This window comes from Solanum stenotomum, chromosome 3 (assembly GCF_019186545.1).
Source record: "Solanum stenotomum isolate F172 chromosome 3, ASM1918654v1, whole genome shotgun sequence".
Classification (NCBI taxonomy): Eukaryota; Viridiplantae; Streptophyta; class Magnoliopsida; order Solanales; family Solanaceae; genus Solanum; species Solanum stenotomum.
This window is the reverse complement of record NC_064284.1, coordinates 44,076,237-44,098,853: the sequence shown is the minus strand read 5'-3', so window position 1 is coordinate 44,098,853 and position 22,617 is coordinate 44,076,237. Positions and strand designations below refer to the sequence as shown.

The 22,617-nt window shown below is 34.7% G+C and overlaps 2 protein-coding genes across 2 annotated transcripts; one reads left to right on the top strand and one right to left on the bottom strand.

The window, feature by feature from the left end:
• Positions 1-14,516: 14,516 nt before the first annotated feature.
• On the top strand, positions 14,517-16,038 carry LOC125858971 (uncharacterized). Its single transcript, XM_049538726.1, has 3 exons — positions 14,517-14,824; positions 15,468-15,613; positions 15,910-16,038. The coding sequence occupies exons 1-3, from the start codon at positions 14,716-14,718 to the stop codon at positions 16,036-16,038; spliced, it is 384 nt and encodes a 127-aa protein (XP_049394683.1). The 5' UTR covers positions 14,517-14,715.
• A 3,593-nt stretch (positions 16,039-19,631) lies between these two features.
• LOC125860587 (amino acid transporter AVT1I-like) lies at positions 19,632-21,702 on the bottom strand. The gene is made up of 3 exons (XM_049540587.1): positions 21,501-21,702; positions 20,257-20,864; positions 19,632-20,167 (listed from the first exon to the last, which is right to left on the bottom strand). Exons 1-3 carry the CDS (start codon positions 21,655-21,657, stop codon positions 19,652-19,654), a joined length of 1,281 nt encoding a protein of 426 aa, XP_049396544.1. The 5' UTR covers positions 21,658-21,702; the 3' UTR covers positions 19,632-19,651.
• Between the last annotated feature and the right edge of the window lie 915 nt (positions 21,703-22,617).

Below are 22,617 nucleotides of genomic sequence, written 5' to 3'. Positions count from 1 at the left end.
GTTTTCAAAATGTCACTTTCTCTGACTCTGAGCTGATGATAGTCGGATATTTGGTCTATCTTAGAAAAATAACTTGTGCCCTGACATTGATTGAACAATTCATCAATCTTGGGGATAGGGTACTTATTCTTGATAGTGACTTTGTTCAACTGGCGATAGTCAATGCACATTCTTAGAGAACCATCTTTCTTTTTCACGAAAAACACTAGAGCACCCCATGGAGAGATATTGGGTCTGATGAAACCATTATCTAGAAGGTCTTTAAACTGTTCCTTCAATTCCTTAAGCTCAACTGCAGCCATTCTGTAAGAAGGAATCGAAATAGGCTGGGTATGTAGAAGGAGATCAATTCTGAAGTATATTTCCCTTTCGGGAGGAGCTTCGGGAAGATTTTCTGGAAACTCTTTTGGAAACTCATTTACTACTGGGACTGACTCAAGAGTTGGGGTTTCGTAGCTTGAATCCTTAACACGAACAAGATGATAGATATACCCTTTAGAGATCATTTTTCTGGCATTAAGGTAAGAGATGAATCGACCCATGGCACTGAGCTACTACCCTTCCACTCTAAGACTGGCTTATTTGGAAACTGAAACCAAACGATTCTAGTTCTACAATCGACTGTGGCATAAGAGATATATAACCAATCCATGCCTAGAATGAAATGTTACGACCCAGGAGTACCCCCTAGACGTAACACGACGTACAAGACTCCGAAGAGCCTCATACAAGCCTCATAGCATATCATGAACATAAGATAATAGTAAAGTACGGAAAAGTTTTAAAACTTTTAACCATACAATCGAAGTCCTTTATTAAAAATAAGCGGAAGCCTTTTTCTAAACCTTGTCTCAAACCATCTAATACAACTTTGAATAAAACTCTTGGGACGCAGCCCAATATAATAGTCTCAAAATATGAACTAAAAGACGTAAAGAAAAAGGTGGCTTTTGTCCTCAAAGCAATGAGGACTCACCAAGATCTTCAACTCCCATTTTGCCATAAGTACCACCATATTCCGTTGAGTAGGATTTGACAATGTGTTTGAGTCAGTGATTGTAAAACTTCATTTTTAGCTCCTTAGAAACCTAGCTTCAAAAATAGCACTCAAGTCTCCAAACCCTACATTTGATTAGAATGTAGTCAAAGTATGCGTTAGTACAAAATGTACTAAATCTGTTAGCTAGCATAATCATAAGAGCATAAGAAAAGAGTTAGTCAATATAAGTCATAATCAAAAATCATATGAAATACTTCATGAAACATAAACTATAAGCATAAGATACAATATCATAATAATAAGCAAAGTCTCCCACATAAGCATCATATAAGCATTATTCAACTCTTTGACATCTATACCATAATAGAACTATTCTCAAGTAACCTCCAAAGCATACTTGTGCAATGGCTAAATAGCATCCCATAATACCATCCAAGCTAAGTATCCATTTTTGGTCATCTTAATCATAGTCTATATACATGGTCAAGACTTTAAGATTTTCTACTATTAGGGTACCATACTCCTAAGTAACCTCAAAGCACACTTGTGCAATGCATGAAAGGCATCCCATTCTACCCTTCACACTAAGCATAACATTGAAGTCAACATAGTCATACTTACCCTCCTTTGGTCTCATTATTAGCTTACTAATCATAACCAAGGGAATCTTTCACATTTAGTCTCTATTAACAAGGAAGGAAACTATAGCACAATCCTATCTCAAGATACATCACTCACAAGAACACTTTCTTGAATAACCTTAAGTCATACTCGTGCAATAAATGAATAGCATCCCATAATACTATTCATGCTAAGTACCACTTTTATGTCCTCATACTAATACTTCTTGGTTTGGAACCTAGTTCCTCTCATTCGACCTTAGAACACTATGAGGTATACTCTTAAGCACGTCTTAGTTCATCTCTCTTTAAATCTTGGAACACTATGAGGTACTTTCTTAAGCACATCTTAGTTCATTATTAGGTTGAACCCTATGAGATACTTTTTTAAGCATGTCTAAGTTCATTATTAACATGGGCCCTATGAGATACTACTTTAAGCATGTCTAAGCCCATTCATACTCTTGAACACTATGAGGTACTTTTTTAAGTAAGTCTTAGTTCAATTATGCTTTAGAACACTAGGAGATGCTTCTTCAAGCATGTCTTAGTTCATTGGATATGGAGATTGCTACTAGAAACCTTAACTCAACTATGTGAAGGCTCCCATATCATAAGACCTAACTTTGGGAAAACCCACACTCTACTACGTAAGAGTTCCCCCTTTAACTTGGATAGTCCTCACATAACTAGGTGTGGTTCTTCTTTCTACTTGGAGCCCGGACCCTATCTTGTGTGACACTCCATCTCACTGTCAATATCCACTTGGAGCCAAGCATACACCCCAAGATTTACTATTAAGCCTTGCTTAATACTTGTGTCTCATGGAAGGATGTCCTTGACAATCAATCCATGTTCAAGTGATCCTATCACTTTATACTTACAAGCATTTATAAGGTAGGTTAGGTGAGTATAGGCCTTTCACCACAATTCTACCTATTAGACTTCCATTCCTCACCTTAGATTTACTCTCAAAGCCCTAGTGATTCAACATTCTTGACTACAAGCATTACTCTCAAAACTCACAATCATCAATTACCCCTAGATTCTAAGGCATTCTAATCGCATTCTTTATTATCAAGTGATTCTAGTCATAATTCATCAAAAGGTTAAACTTCTATGCTCTACAAGTCAAGATCCATCATACATAATAAGGTCTAGTTCAATTCATGATTATATGTTCCTAACCTTGAACAATTACTACACATGACATTGATTTTAGAAGATCAATTATAATTCTTCAATTTAAACTTTCATGGCAAAAACTCACAGCATATCAAATTCATCACATAAATTAGGGTTAACCATAGAAATCACATAAATTCATCATAATATCATAATTCAATGCTAATTCATTCATAAATAGGTATTATCCACTAGATTGGAATCATACCTAAACACTACCCACAATGTAGTAAGAAACCCTGGCTAGAATTGGGTTTTGACTTCACAATTGGGGGAAAACCTACGGGCCTCTATGGCTGAAAGAACCCATATATGATTAAGATAACATACCTTGATTCAAAGCCTATAAAAAGTTTGAAAATATGGAGGAATTTCAACCTAGGTTGCTACCCTTCTTCTTCTTCTTCTTCACTTCTAGAGAGAGAATTTCTAGAAGGCAATTTGGGTTCTTTGAAGAATGAGTTAATTGATTTAGTTTAGGGATATATTAGGCTTATAGATGTTGTTTAATAACTAACTAACGGACTTCCCTTAACCCCTAACTAATTAATGACTTAACCCCTAAGCCCCTAACTTAAAACTAAAACTTGAAAATCTTCTCACACCTACGACTCCCGCACCCACGGACCGTGGGTGGATCTACTGAACGTGCTGCACCTCCGTAGGTGAGGTACTGTGGCTAAGAATTGCAGGCCAACTCAGGCCTTGACCCACGACCCCAACCCACGGGGCATGGGTCCATCTACCTCCAGTAGGTGGCATCCGTAGGTGGCTGCAATTTGACAGCTTTTGGGGCTGTTTTGAGGTCCTTCTCAAGGACCCCTTGGGTGGTCCTTGGGGGGTCGTTCCTTGACGCCCTAACCTTAAAACCTTTATACTAAGTTCAGGAAGTCATTTTACAAGCCTAACCCTCATCACCAAATCTAAAACTCTCATGCAAGATTCTAGAACTCTCTAGTCTAACTTACTAGTTTTCGGGGGGTAACACAAAATCTACCATTTCTAACTCTACAAGATTTGTTGAGCTGACTTCCTGAGAAACTGTGATGGAAATTACTATATACCTATCTTGGTATAACTGGGTCACCAACTGGAGTAGAGACTAAAAAGGGTTCTGAAAGAGTTTCTGGCTGACACCGAAGTTTACTCCTATATAGGGAGTTACAAAGGAAAGTGTAGCCCCTGGAACTAACAATGCATAAACATCTAAATGAATGGCTCATAACATGCCAGTGACCACATCAGGAGAATCTTCCTGGTCTTGGCGAGCCTGAAGAGCATACAATCTGTTTCGGGGCTGACTGCCACATGTACCAGACGAAGCACCCTGTTGATTTGGGCGACCTGTTGGATTGTTAGAGCTATAGACTAGGCCCTATTATTGTCACCTCTTTATCCCTGCCTGGAAGAAAGGCAATCTTTCAACCTATGACCAGACTGACCACACCCAAAGTATCCTTCTTTTTCTATAAGACACTCGCCCGGATGGTTTTTACCACACTTTGGACAAGTGAGGTAGGTCTTGTCACCTGAATTACTCCCCTAAGACTTAGAGCTTGGTTCCCTACCTTTCTGATCCTGACGGAACCTGAGGGATGGAGCACTAGCTGATGAAGGTGCTGAGGCTGAAGACCTCTGCTAAAACAATGACCGATTTCCACCACCCGATTTCTATTGAGAGTACTCATAGTTCCCTATTCTAGCTTTCTTGTTGTCCTTATCCATCTCCCTAAGTTTATCTCCCTCAACCTGCTAAGCATGATTCATTATCCTAGAGATATCCATATCATCTAGCAACATAGCATTCTTGCACTCTGTCTTTACCAAGTCGGATACCCCAAATAGAACTTACTCATTTGTGCCCTGGGCTCAGCAACCATGTGAGGAGCATAACTAGAGAGTTGGGTGAATTTAAGTTTGTACTCTTGGACTGGCATGTTACCTTGTCTCAAATTCATAAACTTTGAGCTTTAGCCTCCCTCAACTCCCCTAGGAAGACCCTATCCAGAAAAGCTCCGGTAAAACACTCCCAGGAAATAGGAGTTGCATCCGTACCCTTGTTTTCTTTCCACTAAGTGAACCAAATGTGAGCTACATCCTTAAGCTGGTAGGATGTCAACTCTATCCTATCAATTTCAGTCATTTGCATCACTCCAAAGATTTTCTTAACCTCATCAATGAAGTTCTAGGGATCCTCACCAACTTGTGACCCTAAAAACTCAAGCAGATTCATCCTAACAAAATCTTGGACCCTAGCTGCCACTGATCCACTGTTAGTATTAGAAGGAACTTGAACCTGCTGATTGTTCTGGTTGGCTACACTCTAAGCCAAAAGTTGAATAACATTTTGAAACTCTGCATTTGAAACCTTATGGTCTGGGACTAGAGGGACTGCGTTAGCGTTGTGTGCATTAGCTCTACGAAGAGGCATGATCTAAAACGCATAATGAAGGATTAGTATGGAGAAATTGGATCATACCTCACGCACAATAAGAGTAGCAAAGAGAGTGAAGTTTTACATAGAAACACTTCGCAGCCTCCCTCTTATTAGATGTGGTGCACTTCATACCATGAAAGAGACTCTACTTAGTGCAAATTTCAGACATCCTAGGACTCTTAAACCTGGGGCTCTGATACCAAGTTTGTCACGCCCTGATGCTACCCCCTTGATGTAAACACGATACCTAGGATCACAAGTGACCCCAAGCTAACCTCGAGCTGGCATATCATAAGTAAAACTGAATAAATCTATGAAAGATAAACTAATGCGGAAGCTAAATCATGATCTAACTAATAGTGAGAAATACACAAAACTGGTCTGAATATATATATAAATACTGAATAAGAGCTTAATGATACTAAACAATCACTCAAATGCTAAAGCTGAATCTAAAACTATGTCTGAAAAAGCCTCTAACTGACTAGAGTTGCTGGGACATGCCCCCAACTAACTCTAGCAAAACTGAAACTAAAATAAAAGACAAAATCTGAAACACATGTCTATTGTCCTCAAAGTATGAGGACTCACCACTGAAGTTGCTGAATGTATTTCGGGAACCGATCTAAGCTTGATCTGAATGTTGAGGACCTGAACCTACATCATGAAGAGATGTAGCACAGAGTATGTGTCAGTACTTGTAAGGTACTAAGCATACATGATAGGATAAAAGCTGAACAAAACATATAAACTGAACAAAGCACACTGAACAAAGATATAATCTGAACATGATAGAAATACTGAAATATAATGAAATGAACTGAACTGGATGCAATGACCAAGTACATAACATGCTGAGACTGAATATTGAAGTATAACTGAAAACCTGGTCACATGCACTAGAGTCTGACTGTGGAAGCTACTACTAACCGACATAAAACTACGTGAGCTAAACATGGAGTCCGATGCATACACCCCATCGAGAGAACCCAATATACCGTGCCAGGGGTATAAAGGCATGACTGGCATGATCACAAAATATGATGCACACAGAGGGGACTTATAAACCTATGGGGGCACGTAGTTTTGGGACTATATGGGTACGCTGAACCCTAGTCCAATTCGGTGTTAAGTCTACTCCTAGCTGAATTTGTATATGACACAATATGATTGAAATACTGAAATGTTGAAGAGCTCAAAATATTGACATGCAAAATCTAACAATGTAACAATTATATATTGATAATGTGACATTCGAAAACTGAAGCATGTATATTTGTTTAACTAACCTAGCATGTGTAATTCATAAACTAAGAGAATCTACACAACTAGGCTTCTGAGTTTTATGCAAAGGACTAAGCAATGATTCCATGAAAACATGATAATCTGATTAGGAATATTCTAACAGCTAAATCACAACTAATATTTAAGGTTTTAGAAACCCTAGGTCTAAGCAAGATATAGGAATCAAGATTCTGATTGAATTCTAGGGAACTAGTGGATGAAAGGAACCCACTAGTGAAATCCCACATACTTGGTGACAAATTTCACAGAGAAATCTTTCGATTTCGGGGCTAGAATTGAAGAAAACTTGATGCGTGTTCTTGAGGGGTTTGGTTGACTCTTTCTCCTCTTTTGCTCTAAGCTTGGTGAATTTTTGGAGAATGAATAACTTAGGGTAAGTTCTGACTAAGTTATTAGGCTTAAAATGACCAAAACTACGTAGTTTAGGGGTTAAACGACGTAGTTTAGGTGTCCAACACATAGGGGAAAAGACCAAAACGACCCCACTTAAAATCTGACGGATCCCATCCACGAAGACACTGATAGACCATTGATGGAACCATGGTCTGTCGTATGGGTCGCGGTTGCTGGCCTGAGGTTACTGGTTACTTGGATCTTCCTTCTACGGTCCACTTCACGGACCATAAAGGTCAAAGTGGTTCTTCACTTGGGTTAGGGGCCTACTGGCACAGCTTCACAAGCCTCACCACGGCCCGTGAAGGGATCCGTGGTCTGATGGTTGGGCTTGGTTTGTTCTTCCTAGCTTACACGAGCCTTCCCACGGCTCGTGGGGTGGTCCACGGTCGTGAAGGGTCCTGTGGTCCACCTCTTCTGGATGGGCCAGAGCCACAAGCAGGTCGACGGACCGTGGTTCCTTTCATAGTCCGTGAACCCTGCCATGGTTCACCAATTTTCTGTTGTCTTAGCTAAGTACTGAGGTGTTACACAAGTATCAATTCCCGATACTAATTTGAGATCCAACTCCTGATTCTCAATTCATAACCCGGCTCTCAACCTCGATTCAAGACCCAACTCTTAGGTCTTGCATCAGGTTGAGGTCGGATGCTATTTTAGGTGTTAGGTATAGGGTTAAGATTTGAAGTTAAAGTTCATATCAAATATCGAGGTCAAGTCCCGAGTTATGTGTCACAGTGGGGTTTTGATTCAATGTTTAAATTAGGTTTCAGATCAAAAGTTGAGGATGGATCTCATGTTAAGGTCGAATCCCAAACTGGGAGTCGGGGTCAGGTCCTAGATCAAAAGTTGGGATCAGTCCCTCATTCGGTGTTGGAATTGAATCCCAAGGTTTGGTCGGCACTAGGTGTTAAAATTAGGTCTCGAGATCGGGTGTAAGGAACGGGTTCTGCATCGGGTGCCAAGGTCGTGTCCTAGTTTAGAAGTCAGACCTTGGGTCAAGAGTTGAGTACAGGTCCCAAGTCGGATGTCATTAGGTTCGGATCCCAAATTAGTCATCGTGGTTGGGGTCAGGTGTTAAGGTTGGATCCTAATTTAAAGTTTGGTTTTTTGAAATCGAGTCTCGATTAGGAAGTTGAGTCCCATGTCGGGAGTTAGGATATGGTCCTAAGGTAGAATTTGAGGTTGGGTTCTAGATTGAGAGTCAGGTTTGGGTCCAAAACCAGCTATCAAAGTTTGTTTTCGGGTCAGAAATTATTTATCTAAAAAGTATTTTATATCCTAGCCAAAAATAAAAGATATTTTTCTTGAAAATGTTTGTTCATTCACCAACCAAACATGATTAGAAACATTTTTCTCTTATCAACCAAATATGAGAAATAATTAATTAGAAATCAACTTATTTTTCAAGAAAATATTTTCCGTCATATACAAAACACACCCTAAAGTAAAGTGTAGTAGTTGAGGTATTAGAATTAGTTACTTAGATTATTGAGTTATAATTTGAAAACTCTCTTTAAAGTTGGTGAATTCTGCTGAAAATTATATTAATCGTAGGTCATGGTTTATACACTCGTGAGAAATGAGGTTTTCTGAGGTAAGCTCTCAAGTGACTATTGTGTTTATTGTTTCTATTACTCTCTAGTTTAGTAAACCTGGTTCACAAACTTAGAAATCATAAGATGACGTGAATCTAACTAACCTCTTATAATTGTGGATTCACTAACAATTTATATGTATGTTTTATTGTAGAGTTAATAAACCTTTCTTGATTTATCAAAATGGGCAAGTAATTAGGGACAACTAAAAAAAAAAAAGTGGACGAGTAATTAGGACAGAGAAAATAATTTTTAGAGGTGCCTCCTTTTTCCAAAGATTTATATTGGGAAAGAAATTCAACATTGGACCCCATTAAGGAGTCATAATCTGATTTCATTTTCCTTCCGTTTCATTTATTTCTTTTTGCTGATTTTCAAATGTGGGGTCCACTAAATTAAAGGAAACAATACCATTCTTATCCAGAACAAGAATAGTGTTTATTCCTTAACCATGCTACTAAAAAACATCTATTTTAGGTCCTAATCTTTATCAGTGGGGTTTATTAATAAGGGTGGAGCTAGAGTTATAATGACAATTGATCAAATTCAATCATTTTAATTTAAAACCTGATTTTATTTTAAAATATTTATTGAATTTGTATAAATTTTAATGTGATTCAAATTATTAGATTTTTAATCAATAAATTTCAAAATCTTGATTTTGAATTTATCAATCAACACATGGAAGAGGTAACTCTCTATCTACAAAAAATTGATTAAACAGGGTAAAATCATGTTGTATTTTTTCTTTTGATAAACTTATATAGCGAATGAAACATTAAATTTATATATATATATATACTTCTCCTTTGTCGCATTTTTTGGAGTATTTGGGCTAAGTTTACTAGTGTCTGTAAGATATCTAGATTTTGTTGGAATAGATTCAGTTGTTATTGTGGTTTGAGTAGTGTTTTTTGAGAATATTATTCCATCTCTGGTAAGGAGACAACTTGCATTATTATGTAGTAAGAAATCTAATCCTAAAACAAAGTCTACCCTAATATTTAGATCTCCTACCCAGATTTTTTCTAACTTATAGGTAGGTTTATAGAAGTCTGCACAAGTGTTTAAAAAATTTATTTTTGCATCACTAATGTAATGCTCATATATACTAGAGGATCCGTCCATTTGCATAGCGCTTTGTGGCTCTGGAAAATCTTTTATTACTTTTGGGGGCAAGATGTATCTATTTATTATACTCCTCGTACATCCTGAATCTACTAGAGCGATGGTTTCTATCTCATAGTCTTGAATTTTTTTTCTAGTCAAGATTTTTATGCACTATAACATTTTAGTCACACTAAATCAGGACAACGCTTATAAAGTGTTGCCTAAAATATTTTTGGGTACACTTTTAAAGTGTAGCCTTAGCTTTTAGTTTTTGGCCACGGTAACATTAGCTACACTTGTAAAACATACTCTTTAGTGGTATAGGTTACACTTTATAAGTGTTGCCATATCATGATATATTTGGCAATGCCTATTTACACATATGACTACACTTTTAAAATGTGCTATTTTTATAATTTTAAAAACAACACTATACAAGTGTAGCCTTATAATTTTCTCAAAATTTTCACTAAAATATTGTATTCCCTCCAATATATTTAACTTTCCCCCTAGTTTCTAATTTATCAAAAAAGGAACTCATAAAAGAAAAATTCTATACAAAGAAATATACTCTAAAAAACATTTTTTCCCCAAATTAAAATAGAAGCTGCTCTTTATCATATATATATATATATATATATATATGATATATTTGGCAATGCCTATTTACACATATGACTACACTTTTAAAATGTGCTATTTTTATAATTTTATAAACAACACTATACAAGTGTAGCCTTATAATTTTCTCAAAATTTTCACTAAAATATTGTATTCCCTCCAATATATTTAACTTTCCCCCTAGTTTCTAATTTATCAAAAAAGGAACTCATAAAAGAAAAATTCTATACAAAGAAATATACTCTAAAAAACATTTTTTCCCCAAATTAAAATAGAAGCTGCTCTTTATCATATATATATATATATATATATGATATATTTGGCAATGCCTATTTACACATATGACTACACTTTTAAAATGTGCTATTTTTATAATTTTATAAACAACACTATACAAGTGTAGCCTTATAATTTTCTCAAAATTTTCACTAAAATATTGTATTCCCTCCAATATATTTAACTTTCCCCCNAACTAGGAATAATAAATATATGAATACAAAAGTTCAAGGAATGCGCATCAGAAAAGATCTATAAAAAGGCAAAATTATATGAATAATTAAATTTAAATTATTACAAAATATTTTGTTGGTTCGTTTTGCCACTATTTCATGAATATATACATTTAAGTCACCTTCTTATGGGATATTTTGTACCCCTATCTACACACTACTTTTTCAGAATATTTTTATACTATCAATCAAATAATACATTTACCTTTTAATAATAAATCAATAAATTGTGAAACATTAATGTGAAAATGAATCTGTCTAGCCCTTAGTGTAGTTTATCTTTTACTATATAATTATATGCACTTATCCCATTAATTTTAAATTTGTTAATTCTTTTAATTTTCATCCATTAGAAAACTTTTCATGTACTCTATTAAGTTTTATATAATACACATAATATTTTTGGAAAAAGTATAGGATGCAGTTCCAATTGATTTGCACAGTAATTTAGGTAACTGTATTGTTATTCAAATTATATCATATAATTGAAAGCTAGAGATTCTTCTAGCCGATTGCAGATTTGAGGCAACAATAAGTGAAGCAGTTCTTGTCAAAGAACCATTTCGTGGTAGTTTACCTCCCAGGTGATGTTGATTAATTAGTTAAAATTATTGTCTTTATGTTGTTAATCTTTAATTTGTGTTACACTTTAATATGTAATTGCATGGATTACTATAGAAAAAAAGTGTTATGTATGAGATTATATACTTTAGAGGTTTAATCCAAAATTTGAAGTTATTTGTCTAATGTGGTGTTGTAATGCATAAAACACATTGATTTTAATAGCTTGTCATGTTACATTTGATATTATATATATACAATTTTACTAATTATTTATGTTAAATTCAAATATGAAATGACTTAGAAGGGTAAATCAGACAAAAGGTAATCTTCCCTTTCAAAATTCATATAATTCATTGCACATTTAATCTATATATTTTTTAAAAATAAATTACTTAGCGTGAAATACACGTGCAACACACGTGTTCGAGAACTAGTCCAAATAAAAATAGGAGCTATTTTTTTGCCCAAATCAAAACGTTTTGCCCTAAATAAAACCAGGAGTTGTTCTCATACCCTAAACCCTATTTCCCTCTCCTCATTTCCATCCATAAATTCTCTTTGTAGCCTTATCGAGTTCATTGTTCAGCAAATCTCATTGTCGTTGTATATTTCTATCTTCTTCGATGACATATGGTGATTTCCCTTGTCTTCAACTGGGAAACTGGAAAAACAGCTTCAAGAATTCCAACATCGTTTGGAGGAATTGAGGAATCTACGGGAGCAAATACTAGCTCTTGCAAGGGAGATACAATCAGTCACTCGACTCATATATTGCATCCTTATTCTCGTTCATCAGACTGGCTCTGTTGGTATTTAAAAATCATAATTTATATAGTTATATTTTCATTCTATGCATTTTTGAAATGTTAGACATCAGGAGTAAGCTAAGATTAATATATTTATCCAAAAGCTTGTACATGTCTAAGGAACTTTATATTTTCACACTGATAAGGTGATGTTGGTGTGCTGAGGGCATGAGAAACTTCACATTAGAAGACTGTAAATTATCACACAATTTTAAAAATTCTGAAGTCAAACCATTTGAAAGAGCTAAGGTAAAAAATGATGCAAAAAAGGGGAAGTTATCTATCGAGACTAAGAGGCGGAGGTTGGATCCCCAAGGCATATCTGATGCGCATGTTCTTATTTAAAAAAAAAACATAAATTTCTGAAGGTATTAGATGATATGTTATCCTAAAACTTGATTGAAGTACCTTGATAAATCTTTTGTTTGTTTCGCTAAACACAATTGTTTAGGAGTATTCTGAATACTTTTCTTACTTCTTATTTATTCTTCTTTTGCAAGAAAAAAATAAAATTTGCATTGTGTAATATCTTTCGCTTACATTGATCCATGGGCAATAATTTTTCAGCCTGTAGCTTCTTAATCTTCAATGTCCTGTACCACTTATGTTGTACTACAATTCTTGAATATAAAGACTGTCCTATGTGGTTTAAGCCAAACTATACTCTAAAGTAATGTGGCGTTTGTGTTTTTATTGTACATCAAAGAAAGCAAGCTTACATGTTCTGCAGTTGGTTGTTTGATCTGAATGAATATTGTTTCAACTGTTCTCTATTTTTCTCTGTATTCTATTGCTTGGAAGTTTCCTAGGTAATATAGGAATACAACGAGTTTCTCTATATCGTAGTCATTTGGTTTATCATAATACCTTATATGTAGCTGATTAATGATTGTGAAGTAGGAACATCGAGCATGGTGACATCTCTCTAGAAACAAACAGAATTATTTACTGTTGTAGCTGCCTTCTTGAGTCCTTTAATTTATATAATCATAGGGTCAAGTTTACTGTTGGATTATTAACCTCACTTGTGTATTACTTTTCAAATTAGATGAGTGCTTCTCTCTGACATATGAAACAGGGGTCTGACTGGAGAGAGGATAGTGAAGAGACTCCGGCTTTCTAAAGCTCTAACGGTACCTGATTCTACAAGTATTTATGATGCTTGGCGCAGGATGGTTGCTCGCAGAGTTGATGCTTTATTGCTGACTGACTCGAATGCATTACTATGTTGTATATTGATGGATAAGGTTAAAACTCAATCCTGCTTTTCCCTCAGTAGACTCAAGTCTAAGTTGATATAGTTGACTTGCTCTTTCTTTGTGTATCTGTGTTTCTTTCTTCCTGAAGGATATAACAACCAGAGTTATTGCATGTGAAGTCAATATTCAGGAAACACCTATTTCAAAGGATATGACAAAACATCCTGTTTTTGTGCTTTCAGACACACTTGCTGTAGAAGCATTGCAGAAAATGGTGCTAGGTTGGTGTATTTGAAATAACAGAATGTGTTACTTTTTTGCAACTTAATGCTACATCTCACCCTGAGTATGGTTGATTACTTACTCACTGCAGGAAAATTTAGACATCGGCCAGTTGTAGAAAATGGTTAGGACATTGCTTTGCTTGATATAGCAAAATGTCTTTATGATGTTGTTGCTCGCCTTGAAAGGGCAGCAGAGAAAGGAAAGGCAATTGTAGCTGCTGTTGAGGGAGTTGAAAAAAACTGGGGAGCATCTGTTTCTTGTTGGTTGTTGAACATTTTGTCTTGTGTTACTGATTACTTTACCCAGTTCGTGCGACTCATTGATGGTCATTGCAAGTGACCATTGCTAACCTTTTTTCATATTTTAATTAATTAATGATTCTATTTTTTCAGGTTCTAATTCATTTATTGAAACCCTTCGGGAGAGAATGTTTCGGCATCTAGCATTGCTTCTCTAGCTGCCATTTTAGGTTAACAATTAGGATTTGTTTCTTTTCTCCATGCATCATTGCAACAGACACAGTATTTGGTTTTAGTCAAACTATACTGAATCTCATAGTATAGATTTCAAGAGACGAGCATCTCCAAGACAATATAGCAATCTAGAAGGAGCTTACATTAGCTTCAGGTCTATTTGTTGTCAATTGAACTTAAAAAGCTCCCTTGCTAAATTTTACATTTAGAATATTGAGGAGGTATAGTATTAGTTGAGGTTTGCTAAATTCTAATCATCAATTTTAATCAATCTTATTGTTGGAATCTCTCTGGTTTCAGGCACAAGACATCTCTTCTAGTGAGCATATCAAGGAACTCCAAGGTATAGTAATTTGTGTTGGGACATTTAAGTTTGAGTTATGAGCAAGCGACGGCCAAAGTAGCAAATTTGTAGTAAATCAACACCCTTTTGTGTTTTTTGCTTTTATCTGTTTAAAGATCAGATTTTTAGTTCAGTGATTTAAGAATCTTGGATCTTTATCTGAATTTGAGATTTAAAGGTTGATATGTTTTGTTTTGTGGAGAGAACTAACTGAAGTTTGTGTTTTTTTCTACTGTTTGTGTAAAGATCGATTTTTATTTTTGAGAAATGGAGTTCTTGGAAAGACCTGATGCTCAATTGATTATTGGAGTTGCTGCTGCAGCTGTTGCTGTGGGTGTTACAGCTTATTTTTACTTCTCTTCCAAGAAGTCCAAAGGTTTGATTTAATTTATTTTACCCATTTCCAGCATAAGAAAAACTGTTGATTGCACTTATGTATGCTTGTTATTTAGGAGAAACAGGTAGATTGTTTTGAAATTAATGGTAGTGTAGCTAATATTTCATGGAAATGGTTGTGGACTTGGGGTGTGTGTGTGGTTGTGTATCTATGTTGCTTGGACTTTTCAAAATGCCACAGGGTACATGTTGGATTGTTCAAAAGTAGTGCATTTTTTAAGGATTTGATACCTGTGTGGCCGCATTTTTGGAGAATCCGAGCAATATAGGTGTGTTCAGAAACTATCAGTCATGCATGTTTAGTTTGTAACAAGCTACATCTCCCATTAAGAAACATGGAATTGGGATACTGGTGTTCATAACTTGATAATTTTTTGTGCATGTATCAGCAACCCTCTAGTGTTTCAACTCAGTCTCATTCTTATTCATTTATGTAATCAAGTTAGAACGTTCGAACCCTATAGAGCTAGGGGTGCTGTGTGATTTTATCTTATGTTAAAGATGTCAAGATATGTTCTGATTTAGTTTATTTTCTCAAGTCACTAACAAAACTGTGCCTAGTTCTGTTTTTTATGCCTTTGATCTCGGTTATACCGACTGATTGTATCTTGTTATCTTAACAGTATGTTTAAACCCTGAAGAATTCAGGACATTTAAGCTTGTTAAGCGCACACACCTTGCCATAGTGTGGCGAGATTCAGATTTGAACTTCCAACGCCCACTTCTGTGTTGGGACTACCCATTGGACAACATATTAGTTGCAGGTTCAGTTAATTAAACTATTCTCACATGCTAGTAGTTTTTTTTGTTTTTGCTCTCACCACTTGGTTAAACTATTCTCACATGTACAGAAAACTCCAGGCCTTCCTAGTAAGTATTATCTCTGTGATCTCATTTACAGAATCTAGTTTGCACTATTTTTTTTGGATTGACGAGAGATCATTTTTCTATATGGCTTTATTCACTTTTTACTGTAGGATATGCATGTTACTGTAGGAGTTGTGGTGTTTTAGTACTAGTAATTTCTGTCGACTATTAAATGTTAATTGGGTGATATATATACAGGAAAAAGTTCTGAACCTGGTGTCTAAACTGGAAGAAAAAGATAAGGCGATCACAACATTTATGTTATCGCCTGAACAATTTGCTGAAGTTAAGAGAAATGAAGTGGAACAAGGAAGTGAGAAACAGTGAGTGCAATCAGTAGATGTAGCAATGGAGAGATCAAATGATAAGAGCAAGGAACTAATAGCAATTAACCCCAGAAAAGCAAAAAATACTCCCCCAGCAGCTGAGGGAAAAGCTGCCAAGATACAAAGGCTTAAGAGTGGCTTCAGACTGTGCAAACCCCAGGGTAGTTTCCTTTGGCCAAACATGGTCCGCAAGAGTAGTGGTTGTAACATGTCCCCTCAGGTTGTGGTCCAGGTTGAAGATCTTCATATGGTCCAAACACCACCCTCAGTCTCTTCTTCTACTGCCATAGCTCCACCTTCATTGCTGCCTCACACTAATATTTTCATAACAACAACCTAGCATCTCCTGTCAGGCCTGTCCCTGAAAGACGAGCAGTCACTGTTACTGTCTCCACCATATCTGGTGTAACTTGCTATGAGGCTGGGGATAACATGATGAACTACTCAACTGGAAACAAGACAACTACTCTCATCAACTTAAATGATGTCCCTCATAACGTTGGTGAAGGATTTCTCCATGCCCCGACATCAAAGACAAAATATAACCACAACAACTACCGTCACACCTCATGTGAGTATCATGAATCCTATCTCCAGATCTCTCTCAGTCTGCACTCAATCTAATTGCAATTTCAAATTGCTGAGCAGGTACTGATTGAGAACATTTGCAGGCTGCGTGGAACATAATGCAGCTACCATAAGCAGGTAACCAATTTACTGTATATTAAGTCTGTTTGGTTGCTTGCTCCGCCCTCTCCATGTTCTCTTTAACTGAAACTCGATTTACTAGTGAAAGAAAATAATAAACTGATTGTGTTTTTGTTACTTGTTCCTTCAGAAAACATCTGAGAAATACTCCTCCAGCATGAGGGATGAACTCAAAAGGCGGGTGAGTGATTACCTTCTCAACCTCTTTAACTGAGTCATTTCTATAATGAGGATACAGAAGATGAAAACAATGAACATGGTTTCTTTCTAATGTTTGATTTGTCGATCATGGTTTGTTTCTAATTTTTAATTTTATTTTGAATGTGTAGGAAAGTGTCGGCAATCAATTCGATTGATTGAGGCAGATGATGAAGAGTTTTTGAACTATTGTAGAAGTTTGAATATATTATATTTGGTTTTGTGAAATTTATTGGTAGTACATAAAGTATTGCTTTATAAGTATGTGTAGGACAAGACATTATTTTTTTATGTTTATTGCAAATCTATACATTTGAATTATTTATTAGCTAATTTAATGCTTATTTATTGTACAACAATATTCTCATTTTTCAATTAAAAATTTTTGGCATCTAAATATTTTTATAGCCAAAATAACATTGCAACCCTTCAAAGGTGTTGCCATAGAGACGCTAATTGTGTAGCTTATTAATTGGAAATTGTCATATTTATATTGGCAAAGACTACAGTTCAAAGTGTTGTTATAGATAAGTTAGAAAATGCTACGCTTCAGAAGCATAGCCAATAAGAAAGTAAAGGCTACGCTTAAAAGTGTAGTTGTAGGAGATAGACAAGTTGCTATAAGAGGTAATGCAAAGCGTGGACTTTTTACATTATAGGCCACACTTGAAAAGCATGGCCTAAAGTCTAAGGTTACACTTCTTTAGGTCACCCCTAGAAAAGCGCAGTTGAAGACATAAAATGTTGTAGTGATGGTATTGATTTTTTGTCTTTGTTACAAATTAATCCTTCAAATGACGTGGCCTCTTCCTTTCCGTTTAAGAATTCTCTCTCTCTATATATATATAAACATAAATTGAATATTATTTTCCATCAAAACATGGGCAAGGGCAACTCTATTCATTATATGGGTAACTTTATTTATTATATCGTAAACTTGTAAAAATAGATTGACTGCCTTATATTTTTACTTTATATGAGTGAATCATAACGTGAACAAATAAATATGTTGGTGATGGATATTGAATAAGGTAGTTTTTACGGAAAAGGGTCCAAATTGCCCCCAAACTATATGAAATAGACCATTTATACCCTTCGTTACATTTTGGGATCAAAAATGCCTCTACTGTTAGCCTAAGAGACCACAAATACCCTCAAGAGTTAACACCCCAAATTTTTGTTGACGTGGCAAGCCACGTGGGACTAATCTTTCCACCTAAGCGTTGCCAACTAGGATTCACTACAAAAGAACTAGACCTTTAGCGGCAACAACAGTCGCCACAAAAGCCCAGAAAATCGTCACTAAAAGTTTTTAACATTAAATTCTAATTTTGTGTTTTTTTTCTTCATTGTTTTTAAAAAACCAAATATGATATCGATTAAGTAGGAGTTTGAAGACACTATATATTTTATTTTTATGTCATATGTAAATGTATAAAATGTACAATGATGCATTATATATATATATAGTAGGAGATTTGAATCGAGAAGTAATTTTGATTATTTTTCGTAATAATATTGGATGTTTTTAATATGGATATTGCAAGTTATTTATTTTAGAAAATTAGGTCGCAATCAAAAATTAATTATCATATTTTTTTGTTGAAAAAATAGGTTTTACTAGCGAATGGTTGTTGGAGCCTTAGTCGCCACTAAAAATCACTCATAATCTTTAGTGGCAATATTTTGGGATTTTGTGGCGACTTTGTCTCCACTAAAAGTCAAGTTCTTTTGTAGTGAATTTTAGTTGGCAATGCTTAGGCGGAGGGATTAGTCCCATGTGGCTTGCCACGTCACTAAAAAATTGGGGTGTTAACTCTTGAGGGTATTTGTGGTCTCCTGGGATAACTGCGGGGGTATTTTTGATCCCAAAATGTAATAGAGGGTATAAGTGGTCTATTTCGCATAGTTCAGGGGCAATTTTGACCCTTTTCCGTAGTTTTTAAAATATATTAAAAATATCTTTTGAAAAAAGTAAAATATTAAAAGGGATAAATTAATTATATTATCTTAATGAACACTTTAAAATAACTATTATAAGGAAATTAAAATAAGAGAGGTAAGTTTGATATTATATTCACAATGAATTTTTTCTTTTGTCTATGTTTTAATATCAGCAAAAATTTAAATCTTTTAGATTTTTTCAGTCAATTAATCTATGTATTATTAATTGATGTATAATTATTTTATCTTATTCTGAATAGATACTTACGTAAATTAGTGGTAGAGCGTTGATTAAGAATTGCAGCAATTCAAATATAGTTCATTAGGCAAGCTCACATGGATTCGTTGTTTTCATTATACTTATCTCTTTGTTTACATATACACTCCACCTGTACTCCATGATATAATAATTATCCAAAAATGTGTTTTCATACTCAATCATCTAGAGTACTTGAATATTAAATACTATAATAAAAATAACTTTTAGCGACAATAAATATACACATTAATAAAGAGTGCTAAAGCTTTTACCAGCATTAATTAAGTGTCATTAGATTCAATATCTCTAAAGGCTATAAAGACATACAAAACGTGTTAATTATTGCCAAAATATATATTTAGCGGCAATTAAACTATTGTTTATTAATTAATTACTGCTTAAGATCATTTTTGATTTAGTAACAGTAGCAATTTGTTTTCATAACAAGTTAAACAACTATTGAAAACCATAGAACACAAAAATATTTTTTTAGTAAAATACATAATTACATGAGGTGTATTATTTCCTCCATGGATGTGTATGTACCGGTAACTAAGACAATGATCCCCATTATAATTATAAATCCTATTATGACTAGCTCATATCCAAGTTTCTTATGAGTGCCCAAAATCTTCAAGTAGCAGAAACATGGTACCAAAATTGAAGTTGTGACACTAAGAAATGCTCCAACTAGTGACATGAGATACCCAAAAAAGGGTATAGTTAGAGCCACAGTGACACTGCTTATCATTAATATAGTCCTGTTCAGGTAGCTAAATGATTTTTTGTCACAATGTGACTGCAAACGCTCCTCAAGTCTGTTAATAATTGGTGTCATCATTAATGCATACTTGGCTATTGGATTGATCAAAGCTGTGTATATAGCCAATTTTGAGCTAAATTTTTCCGGTTGAAGGTTCAATGTGATTTGTGATTCCAGATCAGAGCCGAACATTAAGTATCCCATAATTGCTATTGATGCATAGGTTACGGTAGAGAACACAAAACACACAAGCATTACCTGCAAGAATTAATGAAACTATCAAAGTCAAATACTATTTGTGATAGTAATAATGAAATTTTGTGATTTTGCATGCGTAGTTTATTTACCTTAGAAAATTGGTTTTGGTTTTTCATTGAAGTGTAGAGAGTTGGAAAAACAGGATGGGCACAATAACAGAAGGCATATAAGCTAAACGATGTAGGGATTCCTCCCCAATTCACAACTACTCCACTTTTATGAAATCCAATGCCATCATACGTTGCTTCCCAGAAAATCAAACCAATAATCACGAGAGTAGCTAATACTGCAGAGGCTGATACATACGCAAGAATGCTCATGTTCTTTAACAATATGGTTGGCAATATGAGGAGAGCAACAATCAAGACAAAACTTTGTTTTCCACCAAATTGGAGTCCCCAAAACTCAAAGTTCACATCTGGTAACAGATTATGCAAGTTGTCCCCTGAAAGAATTAGAAAACCAGTTGCAACCATGTAAAGTTCTAGATTCATAAAAACTGAAACCAATATTCCTCCTCTTGTTCCGAATGCACGATCTCCAATGTCTGGATAGCTTGTAATAGTTGGATCAAAATCCATACATCTCTTTATTAATAAGGATGTGTAGAAAGTTACACATGCAATTAGAAGAAGAAGTATCATGCTTAACCACCCTCCTGATGATAATGCGTATGGAGTCGACAAAATCCCAACTCCTAAGGAAATAAAAAATTCATCAACTACTATATATAACAATTCACATTTGATTCTCTACCAAAAAAAACTAAACAAATGTTTCTACTCTATTTTTGTTATGCAAATGTACCACATAAGGGCGGATTGTTCAAAGAATCCTGTGAACCTAAAATTGAAGTTCATTAATTATAGTGCAGGGGGCTTAGTATAGTGGGGGAAGATTAGTCTCATTTCAAAACTATTGAAAATTTTATGATGTCAGTTTGATTCTCATATTCCAAATCAAGTTAAACAGATTGAAACAATAAATTTCAAGGGAATGCCACTTACATATGTCTAAAAAAGCTTCAATTTTTTAAATATTATTTTATCTTCAATGATATGATCTTATAACAAAGGAAATGTAATATTCCCTCTGTTTCATTTATTTGACGCATTTTCTTTTTTAGTTTTTTTTTTTTAAAAAATGACTCTTCATTTTTCATAACTCTTTTAATTTCTATTTTCCACATGACATATTTAAGATCACAAGATTAAGTGAAATATTAATACATTTGACATATCTTTATTTTAAGACAATAAGATTAAAAAAAAAGCTTTCTTAAACTTGTGCATAAAAAGGGAAGAAACCAAAGACCCAAAGAATTAGAAAGAACCTGATAGAGCATTGAGTCCATGAAAAGTTGTTTTCAGAAAGGATGTTTTGCCATTGCTAATAAGTCTATCTGATCCAATTCCCTTCTCAGCTTTATCACAGTCATCAGCCAACATGGGTAAGGAAAGAGAGTTGTCATTTTCTGTTTTGGTTTCCATTTTCAACAAAGAAGAAAAAAAAGGAGATGGTACCTGTGAGTTGTGATTGACCACATATATATATACTAAAATAAAATATATTGTGTTTTAACAGATGCTTTAGATAAAACTTGTATAATTTCATTTACTTTGTCTTATCTGCATGGCAACAACCACTTGTAGTTTCAGTTTTGACACATTGTACATGTGAAAATTGAAAATAATTGAGTGGACTTCGACGTGACTTCCCTTGTCAAAATGTATTCCTCTTACAATTGGCATTATTTGTTTTTCCCATGATTCATATTGTTTTCTGACTTTTCAATATATACACCTCTTAATTATTTCATCGGACTAGCCGACTAGGTATATTTTCACCTTTAACCATGAGAGATTTAACATATAGGTCCAAATCGAATTTCAAATTAGAGGCCTAAAATGTAGGAAAAATTTTCTCAATACATAATTTATTTTATCATGTCCTTTAAAATTTCATACTTGAAAATATTACAAAAATCTCTACACTCTCTTATTCTCGGATACATCACTTTACGTGATGTATCGGTCGGATACATCACTTTATGTGGTGTATCGAATTGTCGAATACATCACTTTACGCGATGTATCGATCGGATACATCACTTTACGCTATGTATCAAGACGTATGTGATATATCGAGACGTTGAGTGATGTATCCGAAATAATCAAGACGCGATGTATCTACATTGAGGAATTTATCTGAAACTGGGACGTGTGCGATGTATCGGGATGTTTTGGAATGTACCATGATTCCACAAAATTTAAGATTTTTTTGTAATTTAGAAAAGAGTAGGGATATGATGTAATTAGCTCTTAATACTATGAGATTTGTGTAAAATTTCCTAAAATATAAACAAATTTCATATGCATTTAATTTGAAAAAAATTTAAGATGCATTACTTGATATGTTTTTTATAAATGATTTCTTCGAATATCTTTTTT